The sequence below is a fragment of the Ictidomys tridecemlineatus genome, chromosome 12 (assembly GCF_052094955.1).
Source record: "Ictidomys tridecemlineatus isolate mIctTri1 chromosome 12, mIctTri1.hap1, whole genome shotgun sequence".
NCBI classification, from domain to species: Eukaryota; Metazoa; Chordata; class Mammalia; order Rodentia; family Sciuridae; genus Ictidomys; species Ictidomys tridecemlineatus.
Genome location: NC_135488.1, coordinates 65,739,122 through 65,762,408, shown reverse-complemented (window position 1 = coordinate 65,762,408; position 23,287 = coordinate 65,739,122). Strand labels below are relative to the sequence as shown.

Below are 23,287 nucleotides of genomic sequence, written 5' to 3'. Positions count from 1 at the left end.
AAGGCAATGGAAGGCGCCAAGGACTACAAGGCCCGGCGTCCTCCAAACCCGGTGGGCGGTGAGAATGGATGGGGGTGTAGGGAAGCCGGGGTTTTTAAACAATAATTCGAAAGACCTGAAGGGGGAATCCCCGATTGCGTCACTCGTTCGGGTGGAGGGCGGGACTCCGGAAGTGGCGCTGGGGCCCCTGCCCCTCAAGGAGTGAACTCTCCCGAGCTGAGCCTTTGCTCCCCCTCCCCCTCCCCCTCCCCCTCTGTTTTCCAGGGGCCTGGGCATGCCCCGCGCGTGTCTGTGGAAGGCGGAAACGGCTGCTGGGGCCCATGTTCTTGCGAAGGGACCTAACTAAGCCCGCCATGTCTGGGGGCTTCGAGCTGCAGCCGCTGGACGGCGGCCCCCGGGTGGCCCTGGCGCCCGGGGAGACGGTGATCGGTCGCGGGCCGCTGCTGGGAGTAAGTGTGAGCGGGGGCTTAGCGGACCTGGAGAGCCTTGTGAGGTTCTTGCTGGCTCTTGAGGCCTTAAGTCCTGGCTCCATTCCTCACAAGTCCTGCCTGACTGGATTTTGGAAGTTTGAGGCAACATGTTTTTCAGTCAACTCACAAAAGCACGGCCTGTATTAACCATCATTATCATTTTATCCAGGGGGTTGGCAAACTAAGACTGTGAGGTGTTGTATCGACCCATGAACTAAGAATACTTTTTCAGTTTAAAAATGTGAAATTGGCGAATAGTTACTCCAAGGGTTGAGGATATTGTATCTTGGCTTGCAAAGCCTAAAATACTTACCGTAGAATCTGGCCCTAAAAAGGTTTGTCAACAATGAAATTATCTCACCTGAGTTAATCTCTTTTCAGCTCTAGCTTTGTGGGTCTTTCTTTTATTATAATAACTTTTTTAAAAAAGTAATCTCTATAGCTAATTCTTAAGTAGTATGTGTAGTGTTCCAGCCATTGACCTACAGAAACTTTATTTTTAATTTTTTTAATTGATACTGGAGATTGAACCCAGCGGTGTGTAACCACTGAGCCACATCCCCAGCCCTTTTCTGTTTTTTTTTAATATTGAGACAGGGTCTCACTAAATTGCTTAGGGACTCACTAAGTTGCGGAAGCTGACTTTAAACTTATGATCCTCCTGAGTCACTGGGATTACAGGATTGTGCCACCATGCCCCACTAGGAGACTTTATGTATACCATTCGATTTAATCCTTTCAAGACCCTGTGAATCAGGTGGTTTTATTATCTTTATTACGAAATTTGAACAATAGATTGGTTATTTAAAGGTGATACATATTGCCACTAAGATATATGTTTATTCTCTTTGTTACAATAAAGAGAAAAGCTTCAAATTACATTATGGAACTCTATAAATGCCTTCCTGAGCACATCTCTGCCCCCGCCCTGCCCGCATCCAACACTTCTTGTGTATTGCCCAGTTTGTGTAGAGCATTTTGCAGACCTTAGTACTGATGGGGCAAACAAAGCTAAGTGGGGCATGGGTCCCTGCCTTGTAGGAGTTCTCTCTTGTATTGATATGTGGCAGCCAATACCAGCAAGTAAGGAATGTTGACTATTACCCTGGTTAACTTACAGTGTCTTAATGGACCATTGGTTACTTACAGCTCCTCTGGGAAAAAAAGGTTGTCTTGAGGAAGTTGGTTCCAACGGTGTGTGTGTGTGTAATTGTAGTAAGGTTATTGAGTTCAGTACTATATATTTTTCCTGGGCAAGTAATTATTTAAATGTTACATAACACCTTGTTACTTTTCAACATAGTGTGTTAGCCTATTAAACATTTGAAGGTGGGACCTAGGAGTGTTTTTTGGCTTTACTTGTTTCTTTTAATATCAAGGTTAGAAACTCAATGTAGTATGTGCTTTTAGTAATCATGTGTCTGGACTAACAAGTTTTTACCTTGCTTAAGGAATTGTGTCACCAATACAGAGTACTGTGGGACTGGTTAAACGATGGATGGATTTTTGGCTTGTGTTTTATAAATATGGCAACAGGCTGCAGACCCTGGCACATTATAAGCCTTCAATGCATCATCTCTTTATTTTTGTATCTCAGCTTCTTACTTTTTCTTGCCTTCAAAAAGAGTCCCAATGTGATACAGAATGTAAAAAGAATATCTTTGAATTTTGAAGTGAATTTGAACATTGTAAAGAAGCAGTGCTACCATTTACTAAAGCTTAAGTAGCAACATTTGTAATAATTATGTGTTAATTAGTTTTGCTGTTGTATTGATTAATAATTTGCTAAATTCAGAAAATAGTTGATAAGTATATAAGAAGGAGTGTAGAAACAAAAAGAAGGTGAAATAAATCATTGCTGTCAAGAAATTTCTAGGTTAGAGGTATGATACATAAGCAGATAGATAAGCGGGGTAAATCCTTAAATGGGGACTGGAGCCAAGCATGCATTTTGAGTAAAGTGGGAAGAGTAAGAAAAGCAATATAGGAACAATAATAAATGATAACATCTTGCCTCAGGGTTGAGGCCACAAAGAGAGGGATCTCATTGTAGTTCCTGCTTTTTGCTCCAATCTGGTTATAGTGTGATATTGTTTTTACAGAGTAGTAAGCCATCTGGATTTTAGATATTATCCCCCCTAATTTTAAAAAGATCACCCTTAATTAATTTTTTTCAACACCATGAATCAAACAGAATTATGTTATTCGGTACAGAGAAGTATAGAAGATGCTTGTGGTTAAGATGAAGGATCAGGGTAAGCTTCCTGAACTCAATGACATACTGAGTTGGACTTTGAAGTGTTAGAACAGTTGTAATTTGGTGTGTAGGAAGTGGTGGTAGGGATGGAAGGGCCCATCAGCCTGATTGAATATATGAGTTAAGGCTCTAAGATTTGAAAGTGTATGGCATATTGGATAATTGAGTAAATACTGACTAGACTCTCAGTATGTCAATGATTCTGTTTAACAAACATTACTTTTTTAAAATATTAGTTTTAGAAAAGAACTTTTAAAAATTTTTTTAGTTGTAGGTGGACACGATATCTTTATTTCATTTTTATGTGGTGCTGCTGAGGATTGAACCCAGTGCCTCGTGTGTACCAGTCCAGTGCACCCTACCACTGAGCCCCAGCCCCAGTTCTTAGAAAAGAACTTTTTATTGAATAGTTTTAGGTTCACAGCAAAACTGAATAAAAAGTACAGAATTCTCATATGGTCCCCCATCCTTTCCCTGCTATCAACAATCTCACACCAATGTGGTACATATTACAATTGTTCAATCTACATTGACACACCAGCATCTCCCAAAGTGCATAGCGTGCACTAGGATTTACTCTTGAGATTGTGTGTTCGATGGGTTCTGACTAACGTGTAATGACATGTATTCATAATTGCAGTAATGTGCAGAAGAGTTGCAGTGCCCTAAAAATCCTCTGTGTTTCTGCCTATTTATTCCTCCTTCCCCTGAACTCCTGGCATCCACTGAACTTTCTACTGCCTCTACTACAGTTTTGCTTTTTCTTGAATGTCATATTGTTAGAATTGTATAGTATGTAGCTTTTTCAGATTTTACCTAATTATATGTATTTAAGTTTCCTCCATGTCTTTTTCAAAGCTTGATGACTCATTTCTTTTGAATGATGAATTATATTTTATTGTTTGAATGTATTACAGTTTATTCCTTCACTTACCAAAGGACATCTTGGTTGCTTCTGAATTTTGCAATTAGGGATAAACCTGATATAAACATCCATGTAGAAATTTTTGTATAGTCATGTTTTTAATTTATTTGGGTAGATACTAAAGAGCACAATTGCTAGATTATGTTGCAGGAGTGTATTAAGTTTTGTAAGGAATTGCTGAACTGTCTTTTTAAACTGGCTGTGTTGTTTGCATTCTTACCAGCGAAGAATGAGAGTTTCTATTGTTCCAGGTGTTTATGTTTTGGCCATTCTAACAGATGTATAAGGAATTGCTTTGCATAACATCAGTGACTCCAAATTTTCCCTTCCTGTTTCCTACTCACCTGGAATGTACTATCTGTTCACATGTCTCTATACTTTTGTATGAATTTCTTTCTCTGGAAGTGTGATTTTGTAGATAGTGTCTTATGTCTGTATTTTTTAAAATTCTGAAGGTGATTCTGTTGCAAAGCTAGAGTTGAAAATTACTTCTAGACATGCTAAATAAAATGATTGACACAAATTTTTAAGAGGTCTCTGCTGAATTGAACTGAATAAGAAAAGTAATGTAACTTTTCAGAAGCATACATTTTCCTAAGCTCCAAGTGGGGATTTAAATCCAATTTCATCTTCCTAAGCTCTACTTATGTTTTCACTTACTATCACAATGTATTAATGATGAGGATGATGTTCTTGTACTTGTATGGCATTCACTATGCAGGTAGCATCGTGAGGTAAATAGGTTGGGTGAGTAGAAATTTAATGATATCAAGTCAGGCAGTTCTATTATATTGGCTAACAATTCAACAAGCTTGAAATAGTGTATCTCAAAAAGCATTGGATTTTAGTTTTTAAAATCAAAATTATCCACATTTGGTCACTGTTATGGATAAAATAATTGTTTATGAATTAGCCCGATAGTCTGCCATTTACACCATTATTCTTATGGGAAAGTACGTTCACAAGTCCAAAGAATGTTTCACATCTAGTATATTAGTAACCTTTCAAGAGAGCTGGTTAACACCTTTGAATCTTTTTATGGAAAGCTTCAGGCCAAAATTGAGTCCATTTCTTTAAACTTTCCGTATCTTAACATCTTAAGATGTTATCTTAAATCGGGCTTTGGTACATTGTAAGAACAGTAATGTTAAACATAATCAACTAACTTGCTCTGCTGTGGAATAGGACCAACTTCTCATCAAATGTTATGGTAGAGTCTCAGTGGTAATGACTGAACTCTGGAGTGCATGCTGGGACTGACTCTGGGCAGCTCCATATATAAGAACATTGATTGGTATATAGAAAGACTTTTTTTGCAATAATTGGTCTGCATTCAATTTCAGTCTTAATTTTGCAGTTTTATTGCTGGAGACACAATAAACACGAAAGTACTGAGAAAACATCTTATGAAAATTATGCCTAAAATAGATCCCATATTTCTCCCTTAGTTTATGAATTTTCCCATAATACTGGTTCAAATTTGATTTTAAATGATTTTTAGTTTACTATAAAAATTTGAATTTGCCTATTGTTAAATTTGTCTATTGTGGATAGATTAAACTAGATACCCTTAATTATAAAGTATTGTATAATATAATTTTTATTATCTTAGTCCTTAGTATATCATATGGTTCATACTGAAAAGAAACATATCTTGTCTATTTGGCTGTACTTATGTGTATAAGAACCATGCTAAATGGTAATGTTAGCTATTGGAATGGGCTTCTTTTGCTCAATTCAATATAGAAATCAAAAATACAAAGTATAGCTTTTTTTGTACCAAGCTCATTTTGATGTAAGCTCTTGGTATTAACACCTCCCTGCTCTTAGTGTTACATACAGGCCCATCCTGGGGTTCTTTTGCTTAGCTTGAGATAGAAACCATGAAGAGGCAAACATGAACATGGCTTTGCTGGTGCTTATGCTCCATCACAAAGAAGACTGTGTCCCCAAACTGCTTGCTGAGAATATTAGCAGAAAAGTTTATATAGACAAAGAAAAAAGAAAAAATACCGGCTTATACAAGCTAATAGCTGTTACACACAGTTACAGGATTTCTTTACACATCTAGTCACTTCTTTGTTGGCTGCACCAGGGCTTGCACATGAACATGGCAATCAATGTGTGTGCCTTGGATTTGTCTGCACTTGCTTCACAAAAGATGATATAGGTGCTTTCTACTGCTGCCCCAGGAAGATCAGATATTGGTCAAATTAAGGCATATTGTACATGAAGGGCTGCTGGAAAGCTTTGGGAAGAAGTTAGCAGCTCGTGAACTTGGTCTGTTGTGGAAACAATTCTTGGATTCAGGGCTCTCCTTTCCCTGTCTCAGGAAATTGAAATCATGAAATATTTTTGCTTATGTTTTTTAGAAATTTTTCTAGGAAAATATTATAAGAAAAATGAATTGATGTTGTTTTTTTCGGTAAATATTATATTTATTTTCAGTAAATATTATATAAAAAGAAATGAAAGTTACCATTGCATTCTATTTCAGAATCCAGTAGTTTTCTGATTTTACTCCATCTAAGTTTGATTTTACTTTGAGAATTTTGAGATCAGTAGTTAAAACAGGTCAGAGATGTGATTCTGAATACTTAGGCATTTCTGTTAGTAGTATAAGAAAAATCTCCATTTTGTTTGACTTAATAAATGCTAAAAATAAATATTTGGCAATAACCAAATCACAATTCAATTTTTATGTTTTCATATTTTTATCTTTTCTTCTGGCACCATGTTTACATCTTAATAATAGAAAAGGAACTTGTACAAATACTAAAATGAATAAAACATTCAATTCAAAACCAGGAAACAAAGGTCAGGTATCCATATGGTATCAATATTTTGTATTGATACAAAAGTGATATAAGAACAGAGAGCCTTGAATATGTTATTAGATATCTAGATCATTATAACAGTTGTTAGAGTAATGTGTATTAATCATAATTGCTTTTGACTGCAAGTACCAGAGATGTGAGAAACAGAATTTAAGCAAACAAGATTGATTTTTCTTCTGTAATATATATGAGTGTACACATACTTAAAAAAATTTTTTTTGTAGTTGTGTATGGACAGCATGCATTTATTTTATTTGTATGCGGTGCTGAGGATTGAACCCAGTGCCTCACACATGATTGGCAAGCACTCTGTCACTGAACTATAGCCACAGCTCTGCATACATGCTTTTATTTCTTCTGAACACAGTTGAAAGTACATTGCATACATGGTGGCACTTAATTGCTAAATACATCAACCTGATTTTTTTTAAAAAATGAAGATGTTAATTTCTTCTTCACTGTAAATACTTGGATTAAAAGTCTCACTATTGCCTACCTGTTTTCTTAACTACTATGATGGCCCCAGATCTTAAATACAGGACTGCCTAAATGCCTCTTAAATTTTTTGTCATTATAATATATATTTGTTGTATTTGAAATGATTCCTAATGAGTACATATTATATACATTTTGTTCTCATTTTATTAATTTTGTTGGTAAGATTTTCTACTAGGTGACCATCATGAACAGAACTATCATGTAAAGTTCTGGGATCTTTTAGATTCCAAGCTGATCTTGGTCTCCATCATTTACTCTTCCGTGTCTTTGGGCAGGTCTCTTAATTTCTGAGTTGTTTTGTTATCTGTTAAATGAGGATAATCATTTCAATTTAAAGTTGTTGGGTGAATGATATATTTCCTAGCTAGCCTACTGATTTCAGAAGCATTGCCAAGGGTTTTAATTGCTTAATTGTTTTGTGTTTTCTGAAGCATGTAGCTGTATTTGGACTTTTAATTTTTTAATTTTTTCTCCTGTAGATAACTGACAAGAGAGTATCCAGAAGACATGCCATTCTTGAGGTAGTGGGTGGTCAGCTTCGAATCAAACCGGTAAATATGTCATTCACTATTTATTTTATTATTTTGTCCCCCACCCTTTCAGTGCCTGATTAGAAGTATTTATTTTCTGAGTTTATGGAAATAGGGAATTAATGTCAGAATATGTCCTTCTAATTGCCAGAAGTTCCTTGGGAGATTAAGATCTAAATTGTTAAACTATGATTTTTCTCACAGGACAAACCTACATTTGTATGGTTAGAATTTAATGAAAAAGTGACTGCCAGTTCATTTATATATTATGCTCTTGTTCATAACTGCATATTTCAAATAAGATTGTATAAGAAAGCCTGTAACTATGTAATGGTTGGTTTTTTGGGGTAGGAGTTGTATAGTGTCACAGGGTTGTATTTTAACAAATTTCTATACTTTATATAGAGTTGGATATTTCTAAAACTTTGAACTTATTTAACCTCAAGTTTTTTGTTTGTTTGTTTGTTTGTTTTTGCTGGGTCTTGAATTTAAGGCCTTTCTCGTGCTAGGCAAATGCTCCTCCTTTGAACTACATCCCTAGTCCCCTGAAATTTTAAAAATAATTTTTATTTGGAATTCCCTATTGAGGGTTCTAATTTTTATTATTTACTTTGTAGTTTAAGCCCCAATGATTTGCAGGGTCAGCAATTCTGAGAGTATATTACGTGATTATTCTCTTTCATTTGTAGAATCTGTTGTGTAGGAGAATGAAGTATTATTTGTATGAGGGTCCATTTATTTTGGATGAGGTGTGTGATGATAAAATCATTATTATGGAATTAAATTAATTTATATTTTAAAACCAGTTTGTATTTTCATCTTTTATGTACAACTGCTTGTTGTTTCACTAGGTATTTCTTTTTACACAAGTGTTACTTTTTTTTATTCTTGTATTGAACTGTTTCTAAATTTGAAAAGTATCTTTTTTTAAAATCAGAGCATTGTAGTTATATGTAGTATTGGGGGTACATTGTGACAAAATCATATATGCATGGAATTTGATTTACCTCATTTCAGTACCTGTTCTCTACCTTTCCCTCCTCTCTTCCCTCTCCTCATTCTCCTTCTTCTACTCTATTGATCTTCCTTTCCCTTATTTATTTTTTATTGGTGCTTTCTACATATACATAAAGGTGAAATTCCCTGTGATATGTTTATATATGCATATGATGTGACTTTGTTAAATTAATTCCTCATTTTCCTCCCCTTTTCCATCTGTCCTCCCTCCTTCTTGATCCTCCTTCTACCCCACTGATCTTATCTATATCTTTAAGATACTCAACCCTCCCACCTTCCCTTATCTTTCCCTCACTTCCACATATGAGAGAAAATATCCAATCCTTGATTTTCTGAATCTGGCTTATTTCATTTAGCATTATGCTCTTCATTTCCTTCCATTTACTGGCAAATGCTATAATGACATTCTTTATGGCCGACTAAAACTTGATATTGTGTGTGTGTATCACATTTTCTTAATCCATGCATCTATTGATGGACATCTGTTCTGATTCTTTAATTTGGCTAATATGAATTGTGCTGCTATAAACATTGAAGTTATGTATCACAGTAGTATGCTGATATTAGATCTTTTGGATAAAAACCATTAAGAAGGTAGTCATATGGTGGTTCCATTCCTAGTTTTTAAAGAAATCTCCATACTGCTATCCAGAGTAGTCGTACTGATTTGTAGTTCCACCAACAATGTACGAGTGAACCTTTACCCACATTCTTGCCGGCATTTATTAAAATTTGTAGTCTTGATAATTGTCATTTAGATTTGCATTTCCCTAATTTCTAGAGATGTCGAACGTTTTTTCATATATTTGTTGGCCATTTGTGTTTCGTCTTTTGAGAAATGTCTGTTAGTTTTTTTGACCATTTATTGATTGGGTTATTTGTTATTTTGGCATTGAATTTTTTGAGTTCTTTATATATTCTGGATATTAATCCCTGGTCAAAGGATCAGCTGGTAAAGCTGTTTCTGTAGAGTCTCTTAAACTCTTAGTCATTACTTTTGCTGTGTAGAATCTTTTTAATTTGATGGCATCCCACTTATTCTTTTTTTTTTTTTTCTTGAGCATTAGGGGACTTGTTACAGAAGTCACTTCACGCACCAGTGTGGTGAAATGTTGACCCTATGTTTTATTCTAGCAGTTGCAAAGTTTTGGTCCAATTTCTAAGACTTTGATCCATTTTAATTTTTGTTCAGGGTGAGAGATAATGATCTAATTTCTTCTTCTACATATTGATATCCAGTTTTCCCAGCACCATTTATTAAGAAGATTCTTTTCTGCAACATATATTTTTGGCACCTTTGTCAAGTATCAGATCACTGTAAATATGAGGGTATGTCTCTGCATCTTCTATTCTATTCCATTGGTTTTCATATCTATTTTGATCCAATATCATGTTTGTTTGTTTTTTTCTGTAGTTCTGTAGTATAATTCAAGGTCAGGTATTGTGATGCCTCCTGCATGGCTCTTCTTGCTGAGGACTGTTTTGGCTATTATGGATTTTATTATTCCAAATGAATTTTAGTACTTTTTTTCCTAGTTCTGTGAAGAATGTCATTGGTATTTTGATGAGGATTACATTAAATCAATTGCTTTTAGTAGAATGGCCATTTTTATAACATTAATTCTGCCTATCCAAGAACATGGGATTTCTTTGTATCTTCTAAGTTGTCTTCAATTTCCTTCTTCTGTGTTCTGTGATTTTCATTATAGACATCTTTCACCTGCTTGGTTAGATTAATTCCCAAGTATTTTATTTTATTTTTTTGAAGTTATTGTGAATGGAGTGGTTCCCTGGTTTCTTTCTCAGTGGAATCACTATTGGAATATAGGAAAACTATTGATTTATAAGTGTTGATCTTGTATTCTGCTACTTTGCTGAACTCATCAGATTTAGAAGTCTTCTGGTAGAGGTTTTGGGTCTTCTATATATATGAGATCAAGTCATCAGCAAACATAGATAGTTTGAATTCTTCTTTTCCTGTTTGTATCACTTTAATTTACTTCTCTTGCTTGGTTGCTGTGGCTAGAGTTTAAAGAGCTAAATAGAGTAGGAGTGGTGGGAATGGACATCTTTGTCTTGTTCCTGATTTTAAAGGAAAGCTTTCAGTTTTTCTGTGTTCACTATAATGTTGACTTTGAGTTTGTCATGTATAACCTTCATAATGCTGAGGTAAGTTTCTTTTATCCCTAGTTTCTTTAGTGTTTTTAACATGAATGAAGCCTGGATTTTTATCAAGGGCCTTTTCTGCATCTATTTAGATAATCATATGTTTCTTGTCCTCAATTTTATTTAAGTGGTGAGTTAAATTTATTTATTTGCATATGTTGAACCAACCTTGCATCCCTAGGATGAAACCTATTTGATCATTCTATATTTCCTATATTCTTTCCCTTAGTGGGCTTTATTAACAACAAAAAACTTTAAGCAGAGCAGTTCATTACAAGGATGTTAGAAATTGGGGACTGGAAAACAACACAGTTTAAAAAAAAAAGTCCATAATGTCCCAATTCCCGGAAATGTCATATATAGTTCTTACTACAGCACCTATTCTGCATTAAATAATATTAATTAAGTACTACTATGTTGTAGGTATTATGCTAAATACTAGGAATCATATATATAGGTATATTATCTTCTCCATGTGTTTTTGAGTGTGGTTTGTTAATATTTTATTAAGAATTTTTAGAGAGAGGTGATGGGAAGGGAGCGGACAGGAGGGGGATAGGAAAGGCAGCAGAATACAACAGATACTATTATGTATAAACGTGGCTGTATAACCAATGTGATTCTGCGATCTGTACACATGGAAAAATAATTCACACCCCATTTGAATCAAATGTATGATATGTCAAGATCATTGTATTGTCTTGAGCAACTAATAAAAAAAAGAATTTTTTTGCATCTGTGGTCATCAGGAGTATTGATCTGTAGTTTTCTTTCCTTGATGTGACTTTTGTCTGATTTTGACATCAGGATTATACTGGATTCATAGAATATGTTTGGGAGTGTTTCCTTCCTTTCAATTTCATAGATTAATTTGAGAAAGATTGATGTTAGTTCTTCTTTAAAGGTCTGTTAGAAGTCAGCTGAGAATTCATCTGGTTCTGGACTTTTATTTGGTGGAAGACTTTTAATTGCTGTTTTAATTTCATTACTCAATATTGATTTGTTTAGGGTTTCTATATCTTCCTTTTCAATTTGAATAGGTTATATATGTCTAAAAATTTGTCAGTGTCTTCTAGACTGAAAAGTATCTTTTTAATTCTCATACTGGGAAAATGTTTGAATAGAGCTGAATTTACCCTATCTCAACCTGAGTACATAATTTTTAAAAAATTATATCTCATTCTGCATTGTCTTAGTATTTCAGAAAAAGCGTTAATATTTGTAGCCAGTATCCCTTGATAGCTCCATTAATTACCATCAATTATTCATCCCTTGATTCCTGTTCAGCTATCTTATCTTAGATGAAACTTTCTGGATAATAAGCTCCTTTATGATAGGAATTCTGACTAATCTTTGGATTCCTAATATTTAGCATAATATCTATTTAGCATAATACCTACCACATAGTGCCGCAGTCTGGCTGGGCACAAATCACGAGCCACTTGAAGATTCAAGCAGGAACGAAGTTTATTTTTAAAACCCATGCCCCATGCTGCCCACGTGAACTCTCCAGGAACTCCCGAGAGCTCCACCGGAACTTCCGGGGCTTTGCGGGCACTCAACCGGAACTCAACCTGCGAACTCCACCGATGCGAATTCTCTAGGACCTCCACAAGAGCCCAACTGGAATTCAGCCAACCCACCGAACTCTATAGGAACTCCACGAGAGCTCAAAAATAGCAGGCACCCAAGGCAGCAGGAACTGCTCCTTCTGGCAAAATGACAGGCACCATCTTGACCTAGCTGGGGCTCTCAACATCTCCCCCCTTTTGTTTAATGAAACAACAAGAATGTGGCTTGGGGACCGTGCCTGTCTTAGGTTGTCCAATAGTACATATGGTCCTCACCCATCATCGGATGAGCTGACCTCAAGGCGTCAGCCTCCTGTCTTAGGTTGGTACCATTGCAATTGGATCTTACCCGTCATTGACTACCAGCCTAGCATTTAGCCACACTTGTGGATAGTGATTTTCACAAACACCATGAACAACCTGCTACAAGCAGAAAGGGGAGGATATAAAACGCCACGACACCAAGCCAATTGATGGCCCCTTTTAGAAAAATTGTACCACCGATGACATCATCAGCAAAGATACCCCAGCACTACAATTCGCTGCACCAACAGATAGTTCACAATGCATACAAGTGATACATAGTCCAGGCAAGTTCTGCAAGCAGTTCAAAGCAGAGGAATCCATTAATATGTCCTTTTCCTCCCAAAGTAAATCAACTCCTTGATTGAGCATCACTTGTTGAGTTACATTATTCATTGATGCATCAGTTTATACAGTTTGTTGTGATAGCTATTGCAGAAGCTGTAGTTTGGTTTTATCTTTGTCTTCACCGGCACTGGGATGAAGATAGGAATTCTGGCAGTGATGGCTAAAAAAATTTATGTAACATTCCAGCAGACACTAAAAAAAAAAGCAATTTTCTAAACAATTTAGTATCCTGAATAGAATTAGATATAATGAAAAGGAAAGGTGAAAGTAAACAAACAGATCTGTTAACCTCCTTTTTTGTTCACATTTTAAAACAATCCTCAACAGCTGTTTACCCAATTTAAATTAAACCATTTAAATCACATGAATAATAATACAAAAATTTGGATCCGTTTTTTCATGAGCGCTCCTCATATATGATATATGGACATACGCACATACAGACATGCAACACAAAACACAAGTGTGCACACATAACACAATATATACATACATACAATAGTAAAGGCCTTGTAGCTTTTTACAGGTGAAATCCCCATTGCAATGCTCACAAACTTCACAGTCAAAAAATAAAACTGATCAGAAAAACATTAACCTAGGTCTGTATGAGCTCAAAAAGCAAAACAAAACTTCATGATGTGGGAAAGGGCAATAATAAAATAGATATTGAAAAAACTATCCTGGTTACCACCTGGGTTTGACTCTTCTTTTGATATCCCATCCTTTTTTCTGTAACTTGCATATGGATCTGAAGGTATTCCCATTAGCAAGCCCCAAGGTTTCTTACATTTGAAATAGGCCTTAATGGTGTTCATCATTCATTAGCCTCCAGGTGTGGAAAAACCATTGTTGCAGACGTAAGGATAGCCAAACTGGAGTTCTGGATATCAGCTGTTACGGATTTAAGCCAAATCATTTTCTTTTTGGTCTGTAGAAATCGCTTAACTGTCTCTCTGGAATCCAAATCGGCTGCTGTTCTCCCTGTGGAAACACACAAACAGATTCCCGACTCCAGACAATCACTGGGTCAGGACCTTTCCATTGTCCTGTTAGAATATCCTTCCAAAGTACCTTGAGCTTATGTACATTTTTTGGACACATGTGCCTTTCCGTAGCACTAAGCCCTGATGAATCCAAATTTTAAAAGTTATTTTAAGTTTATCTTTTCCCAATTCCCTCTTTTTGCTTTAATAAGTACATTTTAATGGTTTGATGAGCTCTTTCAACTATGCCTTGTCCCTGTGGATTGTATGGGATTCTTTTATATGAGTCATGCCAAATGATGAGCAAAATTGTTTAAAAGAGGTAGAAGTATAGCCAGAGCCATTACCTGTTTTTAACTGTTTTGGAATGCCCACAGTGGCAAAATTTTGTAAGCAATGAGCTATAATATCTTTAGTTTTTTCTCTGGCATGAAGGGAGCCCATCAAAAATCCGGAAGAAGTATCAACTGTAACATGCAAATATTTCAATTTTCCAAATTCTGGCAAGTGTGTGACGTCCATCTGCCAAATATGGTTAGGTATCAGTCCTCTAGGATTGACTCCAAGATTAACTTGTGGTAAAAAGGTCACACAATTTTGACATTGTTTTATTATTTGTCTAGCTTGTTCCTTAGTTATTTAAAAATGCTTTTTAAAAGTATTTGCATTGACATGGAAGGATTTATGAAAATTTGTAGCTTCTTCTAGCTTAGAAAAAAATATGTATGTCATGTGTAGTTTTATCTGCTAAATCGTTGCCCAAACTAAGGGCTCCAGGCAATCCTGTATGTGCCCTGATATGTCCTATAAAAAAATGGATCTTTTCTGTCCCAGATTAGACTTTGTATAGTGGAAATCAAAGAGAAAACAGTAGAGGAAGGGGAAATCCTACCAGCATCTTCAAGGGATACTATAGCATTAACTATATACTGACTATTGGAAAATAAATTAAATACAGAATCTTTAAGCATTACAAAAGCTTGTAATACTGCATTAAGCTCTAACTTTTGAGCTGATTGTTTGGGTACTAAAAGTTTGATCAGGGGTAACTATTGCTGCTGTACCATTATTTGACCCATCAGTGAATATATTTGGAGCATTCATGATAGATGTTTTTCTTATTATTTTTGGAAAAACTACAGGATGAGAAGACCAAAAAGACAACAAAGGATTGGATGGTAAGTGGTTATCAAATGAAACATTAGATTTGCACATGATTATTGCCCAAGTATTTAACTCATTAGCTAGCTCATCAATTTGATCCATTGTATATGGAATAATAATTTTATTGGGAGAAATTCCAAACACTCCCTTTGCTGGTTTTATTCCTTTGAGTATTAATTGTCCTACAGCCTCAGGATATCTAGTAAGAATAGTGTTAGGAGAATAAGATAAATGTATCCATAATAATGGACCTTCTTGCCAAAATACTCCTATAGGAATATTTTTTGTTGGTAGTACAATAAATAATAAAGGTAAACTTATCAATTCTATCCAAATGCATATTTTCCATATATGTTTCAATGATTTTTAATATCTTTCTTGCTTCAGGCATTAATATGCGGGGTGAATTTGGATCTGATGGACCTTTTAAGATATCAAATAAAGGTCCCAATTCTCCTGTTGGTATGCCTAGATAAGGCCTTATCCAATTTATGTCTCCTAATAACTTTTGAAAGTCGTTAAGTGATTTGAGTTGATCTACTCGTATTTGAATTTTTGGTGGACGGACCATGGTCAAGGATAATAGAACTCCTAAGTAATTAATTGGAAAGTTTAATTATAGTTTATTTATTGCTATCTCTAGATTGTAATTTTTTAATAAATTTGTAAGTGTGGCATAACATTCTAGCAATGTGTTTTTATCTTTGTGTGCCAATAATACATCGTCCATATAGTGAAATATTTGTAGTTCAGGATTTTGATTTCTAAGTGGCTGGATTGCTTTGTTAACATAAATTTGACACATAGTTGGGCTGTTAGCCATCCCTTGAGGGAGTACTTTCCATTCATATCTCTGATTGGGACCTTCATGATTCAGTGCAAGGATAGTAAATGCAAAACATGGACTATCCTCAGGATGAATTGGAATTGGAAAAAAACAATCTTCAATATCTATAACTAAAACATACCAGGTTTTTGGCAAAGCAGACAATTGGAGAATCCCTGATTGAGCAGGTCCCATAATAACCATCTCATTATTAATGGCTCTTAAATCTTGCAATAATCTTCATTTACCAGATTTCTTTTTGATGACAAAAATGGGAGTATTATGGGGAGATATGGAAGGTTGTATATGTCCCTCCACTAATTGTTGTTTGACCAGGTCATGGGCTGCTTGTATCTTTTCTTTAGTCAGGGGCCACTGAGGAACCCATACTGGCCTTTCTGATTTCCAAGTAATTTTTCATTGTCTCAGTGACCCCTCCTGAAAACCTAATCCATGTCTGTTTTTTGATCTATTTGTATTGGTGGCACTATACCTTGTCCTTGTTCTCCTAATCTTTTTTCTTTCTTAAAACCTTGTCTAGCCATAATAGTGGGTGCATTTAAATTGATGTTATTTGTTAATGTTAGACCTAATTGATCTAGAACAACTCGTCCCCATAAATTTATAGGAAGATGATCCAATACATATGGCTGTATAGTTCCTTCACATCCTTCAGGATCCTTCCAATCTAATACCATCACACTTCTATGGGGATTAGTTGCCACTCCTAGGCCTTGAAGCGTTTGAGTGGCTTGTTGTAACAGCCAATGTTTGGGCCATTCTTGATGAGAGATAATGCTAAGGTCTGCACTTGTATCCAGTAGCCAATTAAATTCATGTCCTTGAACACTTAGTTTTAGCATTGGGCGAGAATCTAAATTTAAAGAAAGCATAACCCAATCTACACCTGTGGAGCCTAATCCCCTGGAACCTCTTTCTCTAGTACGACTGGAAAATTTATCATGTAGGCTGGGTATTATTAATAACTGTGCTATTCTATCTCCTGGTGAAATTACTGATATACTCCTTGGAGAACTGGCTATAATTTTTATTTCACCTTCATAATTGGGATCAATTACCCCAGGACTTATCATAAGTCTTTTTAGTGTAGAAGAACTGCATCCCAATAATAAGCCTACTGTTCCTTGGGGAAGAGGCCCTTTTACCCCCGTGGGAATGATTTGAACTCCCATCTCTGGAGTTAGTACTGCTCTGGCGGAGGCGCAGATGTCCAATCCTGCGTTCCCTCTGGTTTGTCTAGTGAAAATGTTTGAATAGAGCTGAATTTACCCTATCTTAATCTGAGTACATAATTTTTAAAAAGTTATATCTCATTCTGCATTGTCTTAGTATTTCAGAAAAAGCGTTAATATTTGTAGTCAGTATCCCTTGATAGCTCCATTAATTACCATCAATTATTCATCCCTTGATTCCTGTTCAGCTATCTTATCTTAGATGAAACTTTCTGGATAATAAGCTCCTTTATGATAGGAATTCTGACTAATCTTTGGATTCCTAATATTTAGCATAATACCTATCGCCTTGTAGTACTTGATTAATATTATTTAATTCATAATAAGTACTGTAGTAAAAACTATGTATAACATTTCTGGGAGTTGGGGACATTATAGATTTTTTTTAAAAGTGTGTTGTTTTCCAATCCCCAATTTCTAACATCCTTGTAATGAACTGCCCTGCTTAAAATAAAGTTATTTTTTGTTAATAAATCCCACTAAGGGAAGGAATATAGGAATTTCTTAATTTATATTTTGCCTTTTCTGATAGAATTTATTATTAGTTTAGATTTACTTTTTTCAAAATAGCAGTTATGGCTAATAATACAGCTGCTTCTCAAGTGAAAGATCCATATCTTAACGCTGACTTTCTACATGGTTTAGATTCACTCTTCTATAATTCATGTTAATGAGAGGAAGATTTTATACTGAGTACTTTTTTGGATAGGTATTATGTCTTTAAAAAGTTATTATGGAACATTTATAATATAAAAGTATAAAAATTTATAACATAAAAGTATAAACATTTATAACAGTATAAAGAATAGTGATGCCAACTTATCAAACATGGGAAGACATAAAAAAAATTCATTTTTAAGGAAATGTACAAGTTTAGTACTAGAATTTGAGTGCTGTTTTAGAAAAAAATATGAAATTTTGAGTTTTTTTCAAGAATTTTGTATTCACTTTATTTTACTTGAAGGAAATTTGCATTTTAGCTTTGGCAATGTACTTATAGATCCTTTGTTGTATGAAATGCTTAATATAATATTAATTTGGTTTCAGTAAAATATCACCTTGAAATAGATTATTTATTTTTATAGCTATCCTTGCAAAGTGCGATATAGAGAAATTTACAGGAAGTCTAAAACTGACTAATTGTTAATAGAAGTTTTAAGTTCTTACAAATAATGAAAACAAGATGAATAAGCCACTAATCCTTTATTCATTTTATCTGTGTTATATCTTATATGTGTTATGTCTTATTTATTCTCTGTTCCCTAATCAGTCATAAATACTTTGACCATCTAAGGCATATTATATATGCAACTGTAATAAAATGTTGAAGGAAGTTTTAGTTAAAACTTTGTAGGGGCTGGGGCTGAGGCTCAGCGGTAGCACACTTGCCTGGCATCTGTGAGGCACTGAGTTTAATTTTCAGCACCTCATATAAATAAATAAATAAAATAAGGATCTATCAACAATTAAAAAAAACTTTGTAAATTCATAATAGCTAAACTGTGGGACCAACCTAGATGCCCTTTAGTAGATGAACACGGCATATATACACAATGAAATATTACTCAATAAAAGAGAATAAAACCATGGCATTTGTAAGTAAATGGATGGCGTTGGAGAAGATAATGCTAAGTGGAGTTAGGCAATACCAAAAACCCAAAGCCGAACGTTTTCTCTGATATAAGGTGACTGACTTATAGTGGATTATGGAGGGGAAGCATGGGAGGAATAGACGAACTCTAGATAGGGCAGTGGGTTGGGAGGGCAAAGAAGGGGACAGGGAGTTAGCAAGGATGATGGAATGTGATGGATATTATTATCCAAAGTACATGTATGAAGACACGAGACCACACTTTATATACAATCAGAGATATGAAAAATTGTGCTCTATATGTGTAACAAAAATTGTGATGCATTCCACTATCATTTATTTAAAAAAAGAAAAAACATTGTATAACTGAATATAGCAAATATTTTTTATTATGATGATACATTCTATATGTTGTATGAATGTATGTTTAAATGATAAAATGCATTTTTATTTTCCTTTAATTTGAATATCCATATCCTCTACCAAATAAGAAATAGTTTTGACAATGCTGTTGCATACATTAAAGGCAATTACTAGTTCAAACTTTTAAGTTGGATGAATTTCTCCTTTATTTCCCCCTGTGGTATTTCTCCTTTAAAATTTTTTTTGGCTTTACAGCAGTTCTTGGAAATAGTGCATGAGATGATGTTAGCTCATGAGGAGATGATATTAGCTTTTTTATGTCATTTAAATTTAATCTGCTGTCTAATATCAGCAGGGAGAAAATGCATTATAAAGGCAAACTGATGGTGTTCTCTGTAAATTACTGTATTATCAGTGGTTAGTTATATTTTCAGGGTGAATTCATAGCTGTCAGTGTTTCATTTAATTTTAATAAATCTTACTCATTTTGATTCTTGAATAGCTTAGGCAGTAGTTCTATAACTGTATATAAATTACAATTTTTATTTGCCTTTTGATGTTGATCCTCAGAACATATGTCTTTAGGTGATTGTGTTTTTTCTTTCACAAAATTCCTGAGTCATGATTGTTTTTCTCCCTAGTTCTGAATATACTGTAAAATATTTGTAAAATTCTATACTAGTCTTTCCTTAATTCATATTGTTAAAAAAACAGACTTTCTAAATTAAAGGGAAAAAAAGCACTGAAAATAATAGAGCCTCTTTTTTGAGCAGTCTTTCTTTAATATTTAATGATAACTCCAAGATAAAGCTATAGAAAATTGATTTATATTTTAGTTCCATTTCTACAGGGTTAATGTATCCTTTGTAGCACTTCGTAAGTTATAGCATTTCTATTTAAATTTGCATTTATAATTTCTCAGATATGCTAAAAGGCATGCACCAACAATATGTCTCTCATATAGATAACTTGTATATTTTATTCACAGTGGGCTTGGGTTTGCTAATATTTTGTCTGCCCTTGTCTGCTTTTAGGATCAAAGTTAAATTCTTCTTACTGAAAGAATTGAGGATCCATACATCTCTTTGGGCTTCAGGAAAAATTTGAAAATTCAGTGAAATCTTTAAATCTACTTGGTTCTGGTTTTGGGAGGGCTTCGAAAGCTTTTTTTTTCCCCTTTGGTATTTATTTTTAGTTATAGTTGGACCCAATACTTTTATTTTATTATTTATTTTTATGTGGTTCTCAGGATCGAACCTAGGGCCTCATATGTGCTAGGTGAGTGCTCTACCACTGAGCCCTAGCCCCAGCCCAAGATTTTTATTTAATTTTGGTGGTGTTGGTGGTCAAACTCACGAACTCACCCATGCTAGATAAGTTCTTCATCTCTGATCTGTATCCACAACCCTAATTTTTGTGTTTTTAAAATATTATAGATCCAATTCAATCTTCTTTTCCTTTCATAATGAAATACTTTTAAATAACCCAGGCATACACATAAATGTACTTTTATTATTTTTAGTCAGTTTAAGATTCAACTTCAGCCTTACTAATTTATTGGCATAAAGTGTTTACAGTATTATTTTTAAGTTTTGTCTTATATGTATTTATGTCATTGTTTTTATTCCAGGCTTTGTGTGTGTGTGTGTATGTTTGTCTTTTTCCTGTTTGGTTATTAATATTGTTAAATATTTGCCTACTTTATAACTTTTTAAAAACTTCCTTTTGGACCTCATGTTTGATGCCATTTTAGTTGGATTATAAATAGTTTGACAGATTTTTTTTTATCTGACTCTCAGTGAGTATTATGGATTTAGGTTTAAGTTAAAGGATCAGACATTATACTTTCTTGGAATATTATTTTTCCTCTTAATTCTGGGATCTCTAATTTAAGAGAAAGGAAATGATGATCATAGAACATTGGTTCATTTTCTTCATGGGATTTACTAACTGCCTAATGGTTAATTACCTATATTTTAAAAGTAAAATGCTTTTAGCTGAGGAATACATTCAAACTTAATATTTCTTTGTCTTCAGGTTTGTGATAACTTTGTAAAGAAATATAGTTTCCTTTCTTAAGTGTTTTGCCTTTTCTTCTCCTACAACTTTATGCCTTTGTATTCAATATCCTATTTTTTGTATGCATAGGACTTTGTTAATATTTAATGTTATTAGAGATTCATCTGAATTTTTATAATAGTTATGACTAAGATTATGGTTGTTTATAATAAGAAGGAAGCTCACTTAAAGAAGATGCAGGTTTCAAACAGAAACTATTCCTGCTTAGATTCCTGCCTCTTTTATGAACCTAGAGTTGCTAACTCTGCTGACCATGGTATACTAAAGGAAAAGGGACTTCACTTAATAGGGTGAGGAGTAAACAGGGAATAATTCCCAATTCCAGCAGTGTGTATAAGCTCAGAAACTGCTAATGTGTCCTGTGCTTGTTACACCCCAAAACTCTATCTGCCATGAGGCAGAGGACAACTTCAACAGAAATTAGGCATGACTATTAACATAGTGAAAGGTTCTTAAATATTAAGTTTAAATTATATCTTGATTTTTAACAAATCAGCCACTTCTGACTCTTTAGGAATACAGTGTTGCATGAAATACAGTGTATCTTATGCAGTCTTGTGTACATTTTTGTTAAAATGACTCTTATAATAAGAGTGACTCAATAAAATAATGGCCTCCCAAATTGGTATTGCCTCTGTTTTAATTTTTTACCTCTATCTTTTATCTCCAAGTTTTATTTTACTGTTTCTTATAACACAGATTTAAAGAGTAAAAATGTTTCTAATAGCAGATATACATAGGAATGGCATGTGACCAAATTCTCATGAAACTAAGTTGTCAGAATTAGGTAGATTATATTCATCTAACTTCAGTTATATCTGTATTTTTGTTGTTCTTCAGCATATTTCCAATCTCAGGGTGGTAATTACTTTTCTCTACTGGAGATTGTTGATGTCTCCAGAAAAAGTCTCATTTAAATTGATGTAGTTACTCAGTATAAAATTCTATCAAAATCAAAGATCTGTATTACTTTAGATTGCTTTGTCCAACACTAAAACTTATTTATTTTAAAAACCCAATGAAATTGTTGACAGAAAGCTATCTGACCTATGGAAATGGCCCATTTAAACTTGACTGTAGTTGAGATTTTAAAAGTGCCTTTCAACATATTTTTTGTTGTTGTTGAGTCAACTCTCATTTTTGTTAACATGGAGATAATCAGAGGCAAAAATAATTTAAAATAGTAGGTTATGTAATGGTTTTAACTGAGATATATTTACTACTTGTGACTTAAATATGGATGATAATCTTTATAATTGCAGTTCATTCAAACAAAATAAGATTCCTTTTCAAGGGAACTAGAAAGAAAACTGTGTTGTTTGCTTGAGAGATTTGATAAAAGTTTCCCTTTGCATAGTTTCTCATTTCTAAATTGAATTAAGATGTTCATGTTTCTTGTCCCAATGTCCAATTGTCTCTGCTAAGAAAAACAGAAGATGTTTTTAATCAGTTAATTGATTTGTGGAGTAGTGGGAGGTAGTCTTTTTCTTACTTATGTAAAAGTAATTATCATGGAACTTATGAGAGCCAAGTTTATTAAACCTTTAAGTATAAATTGATAGGAAGTTGTTTTGATATCAAAATTCCCGGTCACTTCATATTTAGTTGTATTTCTATTGTAGTTTCAAGTTACAAAATCTCTGTATTCTTTTTTTCTTTGATAGATACACACAAATCCATGTTTTTATCAGTCTTCTGAGAAAAGCCAACCCTTACCAATGAAGACAAATCTGTGGCGCTGGTTGAATCCTGGAGATAGTTTTTCTTTGTTAGTTGACAAGTACATTTTTCGTGTTTTTGCTACACAATCGGAAACAGACATGGAATGCACATTGCGGTAAGACTGCATGGTGAAATGAGAGTAATAATAGTTGTAATTCTCAGTTATTGCAGGAGCCATTCTATGCTCTGATTTAGAGCTATAGTAGCTACATAATTTTGTGTGTGTGTGTATGCATGTGCATTTCTAGAAAACATTTGACTTTAGAAACTGAGGAACTCATTATGCTTCAATAATGATTAATCCCATATGTGGTATCTTTCACCTTTATAATCAGAATGTATTTTCCATTCAGTAGTAACCAGGATAGTTAATTTGAAATTGAC

The 23,287-nt window shown here is 34.3% G+C and overlaps 1 protein-coding gene across 2 annotated transcripts in view; it reads left to right on the top strand.

Annotated features, from left to right (window-relative positions):
* The first annotated feature begins 149 nt into the window (after positions 1-149).
* Aplf (aprataxin and PNKP like factor) overlaps positions 150-23,287 on the top strand; it is a 95,118-nt gene continuing 71,980 nt past the window's right edge. The window contains exons 1-4 of one of the 2 annotated variants that reach the window (XM_040271101.2): positions 150-449; positions 7,467-7,538; positions 15,048-15,083; positions 22,846-23,018. In XM_040271101.2, the coding sequence (XP_040127035.2) occupies positions 321-449; positions 7,467-7,538; positions 15,048-15,083; positions 22,846-23,018 (410 nt within the window). In that variant the 5' untranslated portion in view covers positions 150-320. The remainder of the gene's footprint in view (positions 450-7,466; positions 7,539-15,047; positions 15,084-22,845; positions 23,019-23,287) is intronic. The other variant, XM_021724318.3, reaches the window with a different exon arrangement.